We start from the raw sequence: 12500 nt of genomic DNA, 5'->3' as shown, positions 1-12500 counted from the left end.
ACCACTTGGTCATACACATTCATATATACATACACACATACACACAAACTCTCTATCCCTCTTTCTCTCTCTCTCTCACACACACACACACACACACACACACACACATACACACATACACACACACACACACACACACACACACACACACACACACACACACACACACACACACACACACACACACACACACACACACAGGAGTGAATGTCCTGTCAGGATTTATTTTTCAAGAATGACCGGCAGACTATTACCGCTTGCATAGCACTCAGGGAGTAATTGCTATGCACAGAGAGGAGTTTTCTTTAGAAACTAGAGTGTTTCAGATAAAAGCCCTTTTAGCGCTGTGCACGTGAGGTTCTTCTGAGGCTGCATGAGCTACGCAGAGCTGTTCAAAACACATCACTGCATAAACTACTTTACTCTAATGCCATGAGAAGATAGGCGGATGAGAAGCTTTAATTGCAGTATTGTATGTAAAATTTCAACTGCCGTATTTTGTCATGCTTATAACGCCCCTCTGTCCTTCCTCCTCTTCTCTGTTCTCTTGTTCTCGTTTTTCCTTCTGTGTCTCTCTGTGTCCCTCTCTTCCCCCCCCCCAGAATGACACGTGGGGGGTGCAGTACACCTACGCCCTCTTTAAGGCCATGAGCCACATGTTGTGCATCGGCTACGGGGCCCAGGCCCCCGAGGGCATGACGGACGTGTGGCTGACCATGCTGAGCATGATTGTGGGCGCCACCTGCTACGCCATGTTCATTGGCCACGCCACCGCACTCATCCAGTCCCTCGACTCCTCACGTAGACAGTACCAGGAGAAGGTGAGTGTGTGTGTGTGTGTGTGTGTGTGTGTGTGTGTGTGTGTGTGTGTGTGTGTGTGTGTGTGTGTGTGTGTGTGTGTGTAGAGCCCTCCATAGCACACTGACTGAATGATTGGTTGGTTGATTCATTGATTGTCTGATTGAGTCAATGATTTGTATGTTGGGATTGGTTTGAGGACCAGGATGTGTTAATCCATGATTGATTTGGAACGGCTCTTGATAATAATGTTCTCACTGCGCACAAATGTAAAACGGAAAGCCATATTAGGGTGGCGGTGATTGACAGTTTTATATCCATGCAGTCCATTTACATCCTGTAAATAGTTTAACAGGGTTTCAAGATGTCAAGCCCCCTCAGTGGTTCCTGACAGTGCAAATCAATGAGAATAATTAAAAAAATGAAATGGTGTCAGATTTATGTGTCGTGTTGATTTTCACCTCTGGCCCCTAGCAGCATGTTGTGCTGTGTTAACATGCTAACCTCTGTCCTTCCTCTCTCTCAGTCACATAAGGTCATGCCATCCATCCAGTGATTGTGCTCGTCTGTGTGTAATTAGTGGATGGATGCATCACTCACGCATGGCCACTGCCTGTGATCTCCGTCTGCTCTGATTGGATTAGTTAATGTGCAGTGTGGTCGTCTGTGCATGTTCCGCCCGCCGGTGGCAGATCCGGTGATAATTATAGTTATGTTCTGGCTGATGTTCCGGTGATGTGTAATCCTTGCCTTCTGTCTCTAGGATGGAGTTATGTGGAATGGTTGTGTTTTGCCTGAGGGTGCCATGATCTGTGATCGTTGTGTTCTGTCTGTAGGATGGGTGATGTGGAATGGTTGTGTTTTGTCTGAGGATGCCATGATCTGTAATCGTTGTTTTCTGTCTGTAGGATCGGTGATGTGGAATTGTTGTGTTTTGTCTGAGGATGCCATGATCTGTAATCGTTGTTTTCTGTCTGTAGGATTGGTGATGTGGAATTGTTGTGTTTTGTCTGAGAATGCCATGATCTGTAATCGTTGTGTTCTGTCTGTATGTTTGTGTACATCAGTATAAGCAGGTGGAGCAGTACATGTCCTTCCACAAGCTGCCTGCAGACATGCGGCAGAAGATTCACGAGTACTACGAGCACCGCTTCCAGGGGAAGATGTTCGACGAGGAAAACATCCTGGGGGAACTGAGTGAACCACTCAAGGAGGTATGACTTTCTCTCCCTCTGTTCTTTTTTCTCTATTTTTCTTTCTCACTCTCTTCCTCTTCATTTCTCTGTAACACCCTCCCTCTTTCTCTACGCTCTTTCTCACACATACAAAATTGTACACACTTGCATGCATGTGTTTCAAAGGCACATACAAATATGTATGTATACATATATATATATTTATATAATCGCATTCACTGCTACAAACAAACTAGATCTGAAATAATCTACTCTTACAATATAATTCCACGTTGTATTTAGTCCTAACATTAAAATGCAAAACCCAGTTGTCATTAGCATCATTCAGCATCAGTTTATTTCTGAATTCTAATCTCTGAATTCAATTCCATCCTTTCCTTTAATCTTCTCTTTTCCCCTGTTGCCGTTCTGTCTTCCTGACCTCCGACCCCCACCTGCAGGAAATCGTCAGCTTCAACTGCCGCAGTCTGGTGGCCAACATGCCCCTGTTTGCCAACGCGGACCCCAACTTTGTGACGGCCGTCCTGATCAAGCTGTGCTTCGAGGTGTTCCAGCCGAACGACTTCATCATCAGGGAGGGCACCATCGGCCGCAAGATGTACTTCATCCAGCACGGCCGCGTCGGCGTGCTCACCCGCGGAAACAGGGAGACCAAGCTCAGCGACGGATCCTACTTTGGAGGTTAGTGCCGTCAGGCAGTGGGCACATACACATCCAGGAGGGGAAAACCAGAGTTGTAGCCACAAGTTGTTGTCCTTGGTGTTACTGAAGTGTGGACAGAGGATTGATCCTGTTCTGATGGCCAAATCATAACTAAGGTGTCAGGTGTTTAGAGAAACTGATCATTATTTATCGTTATTTATGTAAATAAACACATTCTTTATTTGGGTAGGCGCAGGCTGTTTATAGTCTGGTTGAGGAAGTCATGAAATTACATCTCTGATAAGCGTTCTTTTCGTTTTTTTCCTGCATCTCAAACACACATATCTCTCCTCACCCCCCTTCTCCCCGGTCCGTCAGAGATCTGTTTGCTGACACGTGGTCGTCGGACGGCGAGCGTGCGAGCTGACACGTACTGCCGGGTGTACTCTCTGAGTGTGGACAGCTTTAACGAAGTCCTGGAGGAACACCCCATGATGCGGCGAGCCTTCGAGACTGTGGCCGCTGACCGCCTCGACCGCATCGGTAAACACACTTCTCCAATGCTGCATTAGGTCGCATCATTTCTCCATGTGTCTGTTTACCTGTATCTGTCTAAATTATAACAACAGATGGAAGGCAGATGTTTTATCAGTACATACAACGCAATACTCAACAATCCTGCCGTGTGCCATACTTCTATCGCCATAATCTAAATAGTTTGGTTAACACCACATCAGCCATGTGATGTTATGGTTGTTCTACTCCTCTTCTCTCTCCTCTCTCTCTCTTCCGTCTGTGTCCCTCTGTACACCCTCTCCTCTCTTTCCCCTATCTTCTCTCTCCCCCTACCCTTTCCCGTTCTCTCCCTCTCTCGTAGGCAAGAAGAACTCCATGCTGCTGCGTAAGGCGTCTCAGGGCGGCTCGATGGCGGGCAGTCTGGGTCGTGGTGGTGGGGGCAGTCTGGGTCGTGGTGGCGGGGGCAGTCGCGGGGGTGGTGGCGCGGCTGGCAGCCTGGCAGGCCTGGGCTCGTGTGACAGCGTGCTGGTGCAGCAGATCGTTAAGCACGACAGCATGCCAGCCATGCAGGACATCACCGCTGCCGCTGCCGCTGCTGCTGCCGCTGCTGCTGCCGCTGCTGCTGCTGCGGGCACTCGACCAGTGTCCCCGCGCCCCCACCCGCTGATCTGGGCCCCGCTGGTGCACGCCCCACTGCAGGCGGCGGCGGCAACCACCAACGTAGCCATCGCCCTCATGCACCAGCAGCAGCAGCAGCAGCAGCTTCAGGCTCTGGGGCAGGGAGCCCTCTTCTTGCCCTCCCCCTTGCCCCTCTCCCCCTCCCCTTCCGGATGCCCCCTCTCGCCTCCGCGGCCCCCCCTTCTCCACCCGCGCCAGTCTGTCACCTCCCTCCTAGGCATGACCACCCTGCCTCCCAGGGGAGTCCCCGTATCCATGACAACAGTGCCCTCCCCATCCTCAATGGGCCCCCCTACTGCTGGAGTGGGCGGAGCTCCAGGAGGAAGTGGCGTGGCTAAAACTACGCCTACTCCTCCATCGTCGGGACCCGCCCCCTTACAAGCTGGGCGGGGTCTTCATTACAGTCTCCGCCTCCATGCAGAGTCCCCCTCAGCCAATGGCACGGGAGTGGGCGGGGCCACGACTCCACCCTTCAACAAATTCCCGGCCCCCTCTGCGGGTGGGACGGTTGCCACGGCGGTGGCGTCCCTGCCGCCCGACATGCGCAGTCTCATGTGCGGCCAGCAGGGGGCGAAGGAGGCGCTGCTGCGCCACAGCACCCAGGGGCTCCCCGCTCTCGGACGGCTGACCCAGGAGGCCCGTTTGCTCTCGGCCTCCCAGCCCTCGCTTCTGCACCGCGGCTGGGCCTGCCCCCCGCTCCACCGCAAGGCCTCCGGGGGAAACCTGCTGCCCGCACCCTTCCTCATGCCGCAGGGGCAGCCGGCCAGGGGGGCTAGCGCAGGGGCGCTGAATTATAATACCCCCTTTGCTGCCCAGATCCTGCCCCTGGTAGCGCAGGTGCCCATGCAGACACGATCCCAGATGCCTCCATTGCCCCTGCAGGTTCAATTGGCACAGACCCACTATCCGGTACCTGCCCCCACCCCTGCACCTATCCCTGCTCCTGGTCCAGTGTACTCCTCCCCAAAACAGACGCCCTTCTCCTCCTCCTCCTCCCCATCTCCCGTCCCCATCCCTCCTGCCTCAGCTTCGGTTCCGACTCCAGTACGCCCCAAACCTACCCCCACGCCTCCATCCCGCTCTGCCTCACCCACCCCCTCCTCCACCCTACCTCCCAGCACTGGCACCACCCCGCTCGCCCCCCCTCACGCCCAACTGTCAAATATCAAGCCCAGCGCCCCCTCCCCCTCCCTGCCCTCCTGTTCCTCCCCCTCCTCTGTCCCCTCTCTCATCCAAAGCTCCCGCTTCAGACTGTCCCCCACCCCACTCTCCTGCATCAGCCCTCCTCCCACCTCTCCCCTGGCCCAAACCCCGAGCACCCCCATCACCACCCGCCCCTCCACCCAGACCACCAGCACCTCCTCTCCTTCTCCCTCCCCCTCCACGCGCTCCTCCACGGCCCCCCAGTCTCCCCAGACCCCCATCTTTACTCCTGTTGCCTCCCCGGCAGCTCCCATTACCTCACAACCCTCCAGCGCCACTCCCACCCCTCCTCCCCTCACAGCTATTCCCCCACCCCCCCACACCACCGCTGTCTCCAGCCTGACCCCCCCCTCAAGCCCCCTCCCCCGCCGTCTCTCCCATCTCCGTTGCCCCGGCAACCACTCCCTCTACCCACAGCGCCACTGCCACTCCTGCCCCCCCAGCGCCCCCCAAGGCTGGCCAAAAGGAGCCTGAACTGCCCCTGGCCAGAGGGGACTCTGAGGCCCCCCAAACACAAACTGCCTCATCACTTGTGAGGTGGGGAAGGACTGGAAGGGTCCATTCAGCACCGGATCTAGGGGGGTAAGTGCAGGGGGGTGACGTTAGTAGCAGAATCCGAGCCTACATGTGTATTGTGATTGTGTCAGGAGGTGCGGAGGGAGCTGAACCGGACAGACTGACGGAACAAGCTGGACCCGGTCTTGAGAGTTAAGGAGGCCGGAGCTAAAGTTAGGAGGGCCAGAGCAAGGGAATACTCCCAGACAAAAGAGTTAGATCACTGAAGAGATCTCAGACAGATCCATGGCAGGTCTGAACCAGGTCTAGACCAGAGGTGCGTTCAAAATACCAAAACAAAGGCAAACGTTTGGCAATGTTTTGAAACAGTTTTTCGTTTGCTTCGAGTTCACTGCGAGCGTTGGCAAACACACACAAACAGTGTGAGGAGAGCAAACATGGACGCTGGACGAAGGGTTACAGTTTAAATCGAAACAATTTGGAATGTTTACACAAAAACCTTCAAATTTAGAAGTTCAAAGAAAGCGTGTTTGCCTCTGTTCGCGGAAATTGAACGCAACTCTGGTGCTTTCTAGGACCAGGGTGTGACTCAAGACCTGGATGAGGATAGCCTGTATGAAGCACAAAGCGACTCAAGTGTTTAAGTACGTTAAAGGGAGAGGTGGATTCGCCATAACTAGGGGTGTAACAAATACAAGGCGATCACAAATTAAACAGAAAAAAAATACAAGTGGTGGTGTGGTAGTGGCATTGTGAGTTTAGTTATACTGCTGCCCCCTAGTGATGGTAAAAGCTGACGTCAAAAGGGATCCGGTTGGTCTCCAGCTCCGCCATCCAGCATCCTGTCCTCACATTCACCAAAGTGTAACATTTTTGTCATAAGAATAACAATAATGATGATGACTAATATTTTAAAATAGTAATAACTGTTAAAAAAAAACTATCAATAATAATTATTGATCAAAGTAATTAGGATCAGTTCACTTGTAGTTTGTTGTCTCAGGTGTTTGGTGTTAGTTTGGACACTTACAGTACAGCCTTGACCTTCCTGTTCACACTGACCACTGTAATTGAATTGTGTTTTATCGTGTTGCACTTAAATTGCTCCCTATACCACAGTGACCGTACAGTGCTTTAGTTCCACACTAAGTCCCCTGTAAATACATGCCTCTCTCTCTCTTGATGTGTCCATGTATGTCACCTTCTCTAACACACAGGTGCCCTGCAACTCTCTTTTGGTGTGTGTTATTTAAAGACATGCACACACACACACTAACACACATACACATACACACACACACACACACACACACACACACACACACACACACACACACACACACACACACACACAACCATACACATAGAGAGACACGCACCTTGGTACATAGGCTTTTTATCTCTGTTTACCTTTCATCTCTCTGCTTTTGTAGCCTTAGTTGTCCAGGAACCCACCTCTTCTGCCCCCTCTCTCTCTCCCTCAAAGACACACACACACACACACACACACACACACACACTTGCTTCCTGTCCCCCCTCCTCCTTTTGTTCTGTCCTGTGCTGTCCTTGGGTGTTTTGTGAGATTACGTTCTTTTTTAACCCCTAAAACCATGTTGCCTAGACTGTACATTTAAGAACCAAATGTTTTATTTTTCTTTGTTAACATAGCTTTAGCTTTTGAGCAAAAAAGTAAATAATAGATCCTAAAAATGACAATGATGATGATGACGACAATGATGATATTGATGATAAGAATGAACTGTGAAGATCAGGGTGACTGATGATAGCTATACGATTTCAAATAAAGCGAGATCAGAAAAAAATGTCTGTCCTCATTGTTTCTCAAAATAGCTTTGTGTTTTCAAGTGTGTGGATGTGTATACTATTGTATATGTGCGAGTATATATATAAGTGTCTGTGTGTGATTGCACAGCCACTCATCTAGTCAAGTGTCCCTGCCCTCTGGTGGCAGTCTCATTCATTTCCAGTGCCTCGTGTGTGTGTGTGTGTGTGTGTGTGTGTGTGTGTGTATGTGTGTGTGCGTGTGTGTGTGTGTGTGGGTGTGCATGTGAATGTGTGTGCTGCGGGTGTGCACTTGTGTGTGTGACCTTTCCTTTGGTGACCTGATCTGTAGCGGGTGAGAACAGGGCTTTGATCACAGCAAATCAGACCAGGATCAATGATGGAGAGAGAGAGAGAGAGAGTGTGTGTGTGTGTGTGTGTGTGTGTGTGTGTGTGTGTGTGTGTGTGTGTGTGTGTGTGTACCACAGTCAGTAAATTCACACAGCTTCCAGTATCCCTTCAGCCCTAGATGTACTTCTCTTTAGCATTGAAGGGCTCTTGGAGTAAGCTGAGGTCTCTATGCCATGACATGTTAGCCACAGGCTTATGACACCTGTACACTGACCTGTACACTGCACGAGTCAAAGTTCCCCAATTTTGTTGCTCACACAATACTGTGTGAACTTAAAACAATATATTTTAGTTTTATGTTTCTCTTTTTAAAAATAAGATTTAAAAAGTCGGCAAAGTTTTCCGTTTGGTTTTATATATGCACAATTTGGCCACAAGATGGCAGAAAACACCCAGGCAATGTTCAAACTCACTTCCTTGGATGCACCGGATGTAATGACAGACGTATACTTTAGAAAACGTCATTTTTTATGCTTCTTTTATACTCGGGTAAATCATGGAAATACATGATATAGACTTGAGCTCTGATAGGTTTAGTTTGCCATTTCTGATAGACCTTAATGTAAAAAAAATATAAAGTTACAGGGTATACAAATACCACTGTGTACCGCAAAGATTGGTGGTCTTAATTTGCTTTATGCCTTAAAAACTCCTGAAGCAAGGTGTATACAACACCCAGCAATATTAGGGTTATATTTTAACTATTCCTTATGGATTGGAGCATTATTTTAGCTTATTAAAGCATTTGTTTTTTATTCACAAAAAATGGCAGATTTCTCCTTTAACAATGAATTGTATTTTTTGTTTCACACAGGAAAAGATGTTCAATTCCTTGTGCTATTGTTTGGCATTATCGGTACTTAACAATACATAACAACAAAGAGACACCTTCGTGAGCATTTCACTGGGGTTGTCAAATGGGCACCTTCCTTCGTCAGTGTTTCGTTGAATTAGGACCACAGCACCTTCAGAAGGTTCAACAGTGGTGTCTGGGGTCAGACCCACTTCCCTCCATACTTACGACTGGTTAGGACATGTCATTACCAGAGACAATAGCAGATACACCTCACACATAACTGAGAGACTTCCCCACAACAACCATGACCAACTGCCAGTCCAGCCGGGCCCCTCAGCTACACTTACGCCCCTTTGCAGGGGGCTCTGATTAGGCGTAGGCCATCTTCAGCCATACTTATGTCTAGTCTAGTCAAGTATGAAGAATAAGGAATGAGAGCTTGGTAAGAATTTTTGAAGATCCCAGGGTCCCAGAGAGCATCCTGACAGCTCTGATCTGGGGTTTCATCTCCTCATGTTCCTCTCAGAGTGATCCACTATACTTCACGAGTGAAGGGGACCTGATTTTTCGGATACTTCTGAGCACCCCCCCCTAAAAAACACATACGCACATACACACACACACACACACACACACACACACTCAAACACAGTAGCAGTCACCACACACAGGAGCTGCACCAGCCAGGGTCGTGGGTTAGCGACAGAAGGGGAAACCACAGGCTGCTATATTTACACACACACACACACACACACACACACACACACACACACACACACACACACACACACACACACACACACACACACACACAGACATGAGAGCACAGACATGCTACAGTTTTGAGTGGGGTGCATCTGAGAGAGGTGGGAGATGACTTAGGTGATTCCTTCAGTTTCAATGACATTTGAAGCCAAGAAAAGTACAGTTCATTCGCACAGCATATTTCATATGTGAAGTGCTTAAGATGCTTACACAATAAAACACACTTGAAAAGAGATTAAAAAACATTTTGTATTACTTATTTATGAATTATTTATATTAGGGAAAATGGATTTATAAAGATTACCCAAAATAATTGGTTAATTCTGTATAAATTACCAAAAATAGCAGAGCTTTACCTTGGATCTAATGAAGTGGTTTTAAACCCAATAAGATAAATTAATTCATGAGACAGAAATAATAGCAAAACAATATGAAGTATACTATAGAAAATAAGCAATAAAAGTCTTTTTTTAAACTATTAAAATATAAAATGAATTCTAGAAATGAATGGAAACCTATGTGTGGGTGTATACACATGACTATGACTGCAGTATGTGTGTTTGAGTATGGCTGAAGTGTGTGTGTGTGTGTGTGTGTGTGTGTGTGTGTGTGTGTGTTTATGTGTGTGTGTGTGTGCACTATGTGAAACACAATTCACAAGGCCCTCTGTAAGTGGAAGGAGAAACAAACGGTAACTCTATTCTTTCTGTATCATTCTCTCTTTCTCTTTTATCTCCCTCTCTCACTTTCTCATGAGCCTTAATCACTGTTAAAAATTGTCCTTTGTTTTGGAGAGGGTGAATCACTTTACTGTACGTGTGACCTCCCTTTACCATAAATCCTGTTTCTCGCTGACGCACACCGCTTTATCCGCACAGAAGACACTCTGCTAACACAGCACACACCACACAGATGTTACGGCAATACATGAGCCACGCAGACCTCCTAGCCTACACACACACACACACACACACACACACACACACACACACACACACACACACACACACACACACACACACACACAGCCAGCAGCACGGCAGGATGGATGAGACCAGGACCCAAAGGCCCTAGCGTCCCTTCCCAGGCCCAGCAGCAGAGAGGACACAGGGAGCAGAGATGCAGAGAGCAGGGATGTCTGCTGACAGGAAGTTACTTCATCTCTGTGTGTCCTCACAGTAACAGTGCGTATATTTGCAAACATGTGATGTAAAGGTGTTAATCAAGTATTGCGAGAAGCCTATCCTCATCAGCATCTAGTCCAGCATATGCTCAATCTTATGCCCCCTTATTTCATTTATTGGATTTGCTAACTGATTTATTTTGTTTTATCTGATTTTTCAGATGTGCCCATGAGAGATATGGAACAGGTGTCTTTTTGTCTCGTCATTGGTGTTCTCTCCCACATCTGCTGTGTCACAGAGCACCCAGGAGAACCATCATCAGGGAGCCCTGGTGCTGGTCCAGATCCGGCCCACAGTCAGACAGAATGTGACTTAATAGCCTGGTTCAGTAAGAAGTCACACGGTGCACTGCAAAGCCAGATGGACAGGCAACTACTTGGAACTGGAAAGCCAAAGAGTAGAATGAGTTACCTTGCCTCATGACATACCACTGCTCACACTCACCCATTTAGTATATGAATACAACAAAAGCTTTCACGGAATGCATAATTATGTTGATGAACAATTAATAATATCTACAGTATCATACAAGGAGCACTGTTTTCTTTGTTTGTTTGTTTCGTTTCTAAGTTAGAGGCCGTGTAGGCTGGGCTACAGAACTATATTGGCTTCAGCCTGAAAGGGAGCACCCTAGCTGTGGGGTGTGTTAGCCACCATGCTGCCAAGTAAAAGTTTCTCCTTGATTGCCACCCAACCCATTTGATTTGCAAATACAATAATGTGCGTCTTCATGTTTTATAGCCCTGAATAATCAGATGAAGAACAGGCAGACGGACAGCAGAGAGAAAGAAGGAGAGAGAGAGAGAGAAAGAGAGAAAGAGAGAAAGAGAGGTGAGAGAGCGAGTGTGTGTGTATGAATGTTTTAAAACAGAAACAGGGAAGGATAGAGAAACAGAAAAAGGAGAAGTAAGCAAGGGGAGTAACTTATCACCAGGCCATTACAGTAAATGTCGCAGCTGCTTACGCGATCTGAGCGCACCTCCCCCCCTCCCTCCCTCCCCCCGTAACTGTCCAGAGGAATCACAACTGACACACCTAAGGAGATCCTCCACCTGTGATCAGCGGTGCCCCCTTCCTCCTCTACACTCACACACACCCCCACACACACACACACACACACACACACACACACACCCTCACACTCACACCCTCCTCGAGAATACAGACATCTGCGCTGGCCTATCGCACTGTGACCGACCCCCACAGTGCCCTCCCCACCCTACCAGTTCTCTATAGCCCGCCAGAGCCAATCCGCGGCGTGGTGTAAGTAGGGCAAGCCGCTTCCTGGTTCTCGGTATAAGGAGGAGCTGGGAGTCGGGAGTGGGCCAGCGGCTTCAGTGCGGGGGGGGCATTGCAACCAATCCGACCGGCGGTCTGCAAGCAGAGGAGAGGAGAGGAGAGGGGGATCAGAAACGCTGGCCGCGGAGCACAGACAGCGGGGAGCGGTGCTTAAGAGATCCCCGCTTAGAGAAATACGCCACGCTGCTAAAAGAGTGTCGGTGAAGCGAATCGGGGATAAGGTATTCCCCGGGGAGATACAGGAGGGGGGCAAAGGGGGGTGGTACAGCCAGAGTCTGAATCCAGGAAGTACGAACCGGTCAGGTGGGACAAGCCGAGACAACGCAGGTGACACTCCGGCGCAGGTAAACTATTTCTCAGTAATACCTCCGGTTGAATATGTCTCGTATTTGCATGGTTTTGATGCTCTCTGTCGCAAACCTTCATAGCGAAATACCCAATTCCTTAGCACCCTCCTTCCCTTCACTTCTGACCGGGGTCACGGGAGGACTAACCACGTCACTGGTATTCGGTAACTCCCGTGTGACGTGTCTGCTATCATTTCTACGCATCGTTTTCGATCGGCTTTCCGCTTTTTTAGGGTTTAACATATTTGCTCCCAAGAGAAAGATGTTTTCTGTGACATTCGTTGTGTGTGTTTGCTCTGGGCGCGCTGGTGTCGAGTGTGTTACCTGCGCGCGCCTTGGACAGGTGAGCAGGCTCGCGCAGACCTCA

The 12500-nt window shown here is 49.0% G+C and overlaps 2 protein-coding genes across 2 annotated transcripts in view; both read left to right on the top strand.

Annotated features, from left to right (window-relative positions):
- The window catches only part of LOC105912979 (potassium/sodium hyperpolarization-activated cyclic nucleotide-gated channel 3-like), a 27926-nt gene extending 20416 nt beyond the window's left edge, over positions 1–7510 (top strand). The window contains exons 4-8 of the mRNA XM_031576455.2: positions 603–821; positions 1866–2012; positions 2435–2675; positions 3015–3179; positions 3514–7510. Of these exons, the coding sequence (XP_031432315.1) occupies positions 603–821; positions 1866–2012; positions 2435–2675; positions 3015–3179; positions 3514–5507 (2766 nt within the window). The 3' untranslated portion in view covers positions 5508–7510. The remainder of the gene's footprint in view (positions 1–602; positions 822–1865; positions 2013–2434; positions 2676–3014; positions 3180–3513) is intronic.
- A 4253-nt stretch (positions 7511–11763) lies between these two features.
- Positions 11764–12500, top strand: part of zbtb7b (zinc finger and BTB domain containing 7B) — a 27009-nt gene continuing 26272 nt past the window's right edge. The window contains exon 1 of the mRNA XM_031577036.2: positions 11764–12130. The gene's annotated coding sequence lies outside the window, so the exon portion shown is untranslated. The remainder of the gene's footprint in view (positions 12131–12500) is intronic.

The sequence above is a fragment of the Clupea harengus genome, chromosome 11 (assembly GCF_900700415.2).
Source record: "Clupea harengus chromosome 11, Ch_v2.0.2, whole genome shotgun sequence".
NCBI lineage: Eukaryota > Metazoa > Chordata > Actinopteri > Clupeiformes > Clupeidae > Clupea > Clupea harengus.
Note: the sequence above shows the minus strand (reverse complement) of the source record. Positions and strands in the feature narration are given on the sequence as shown.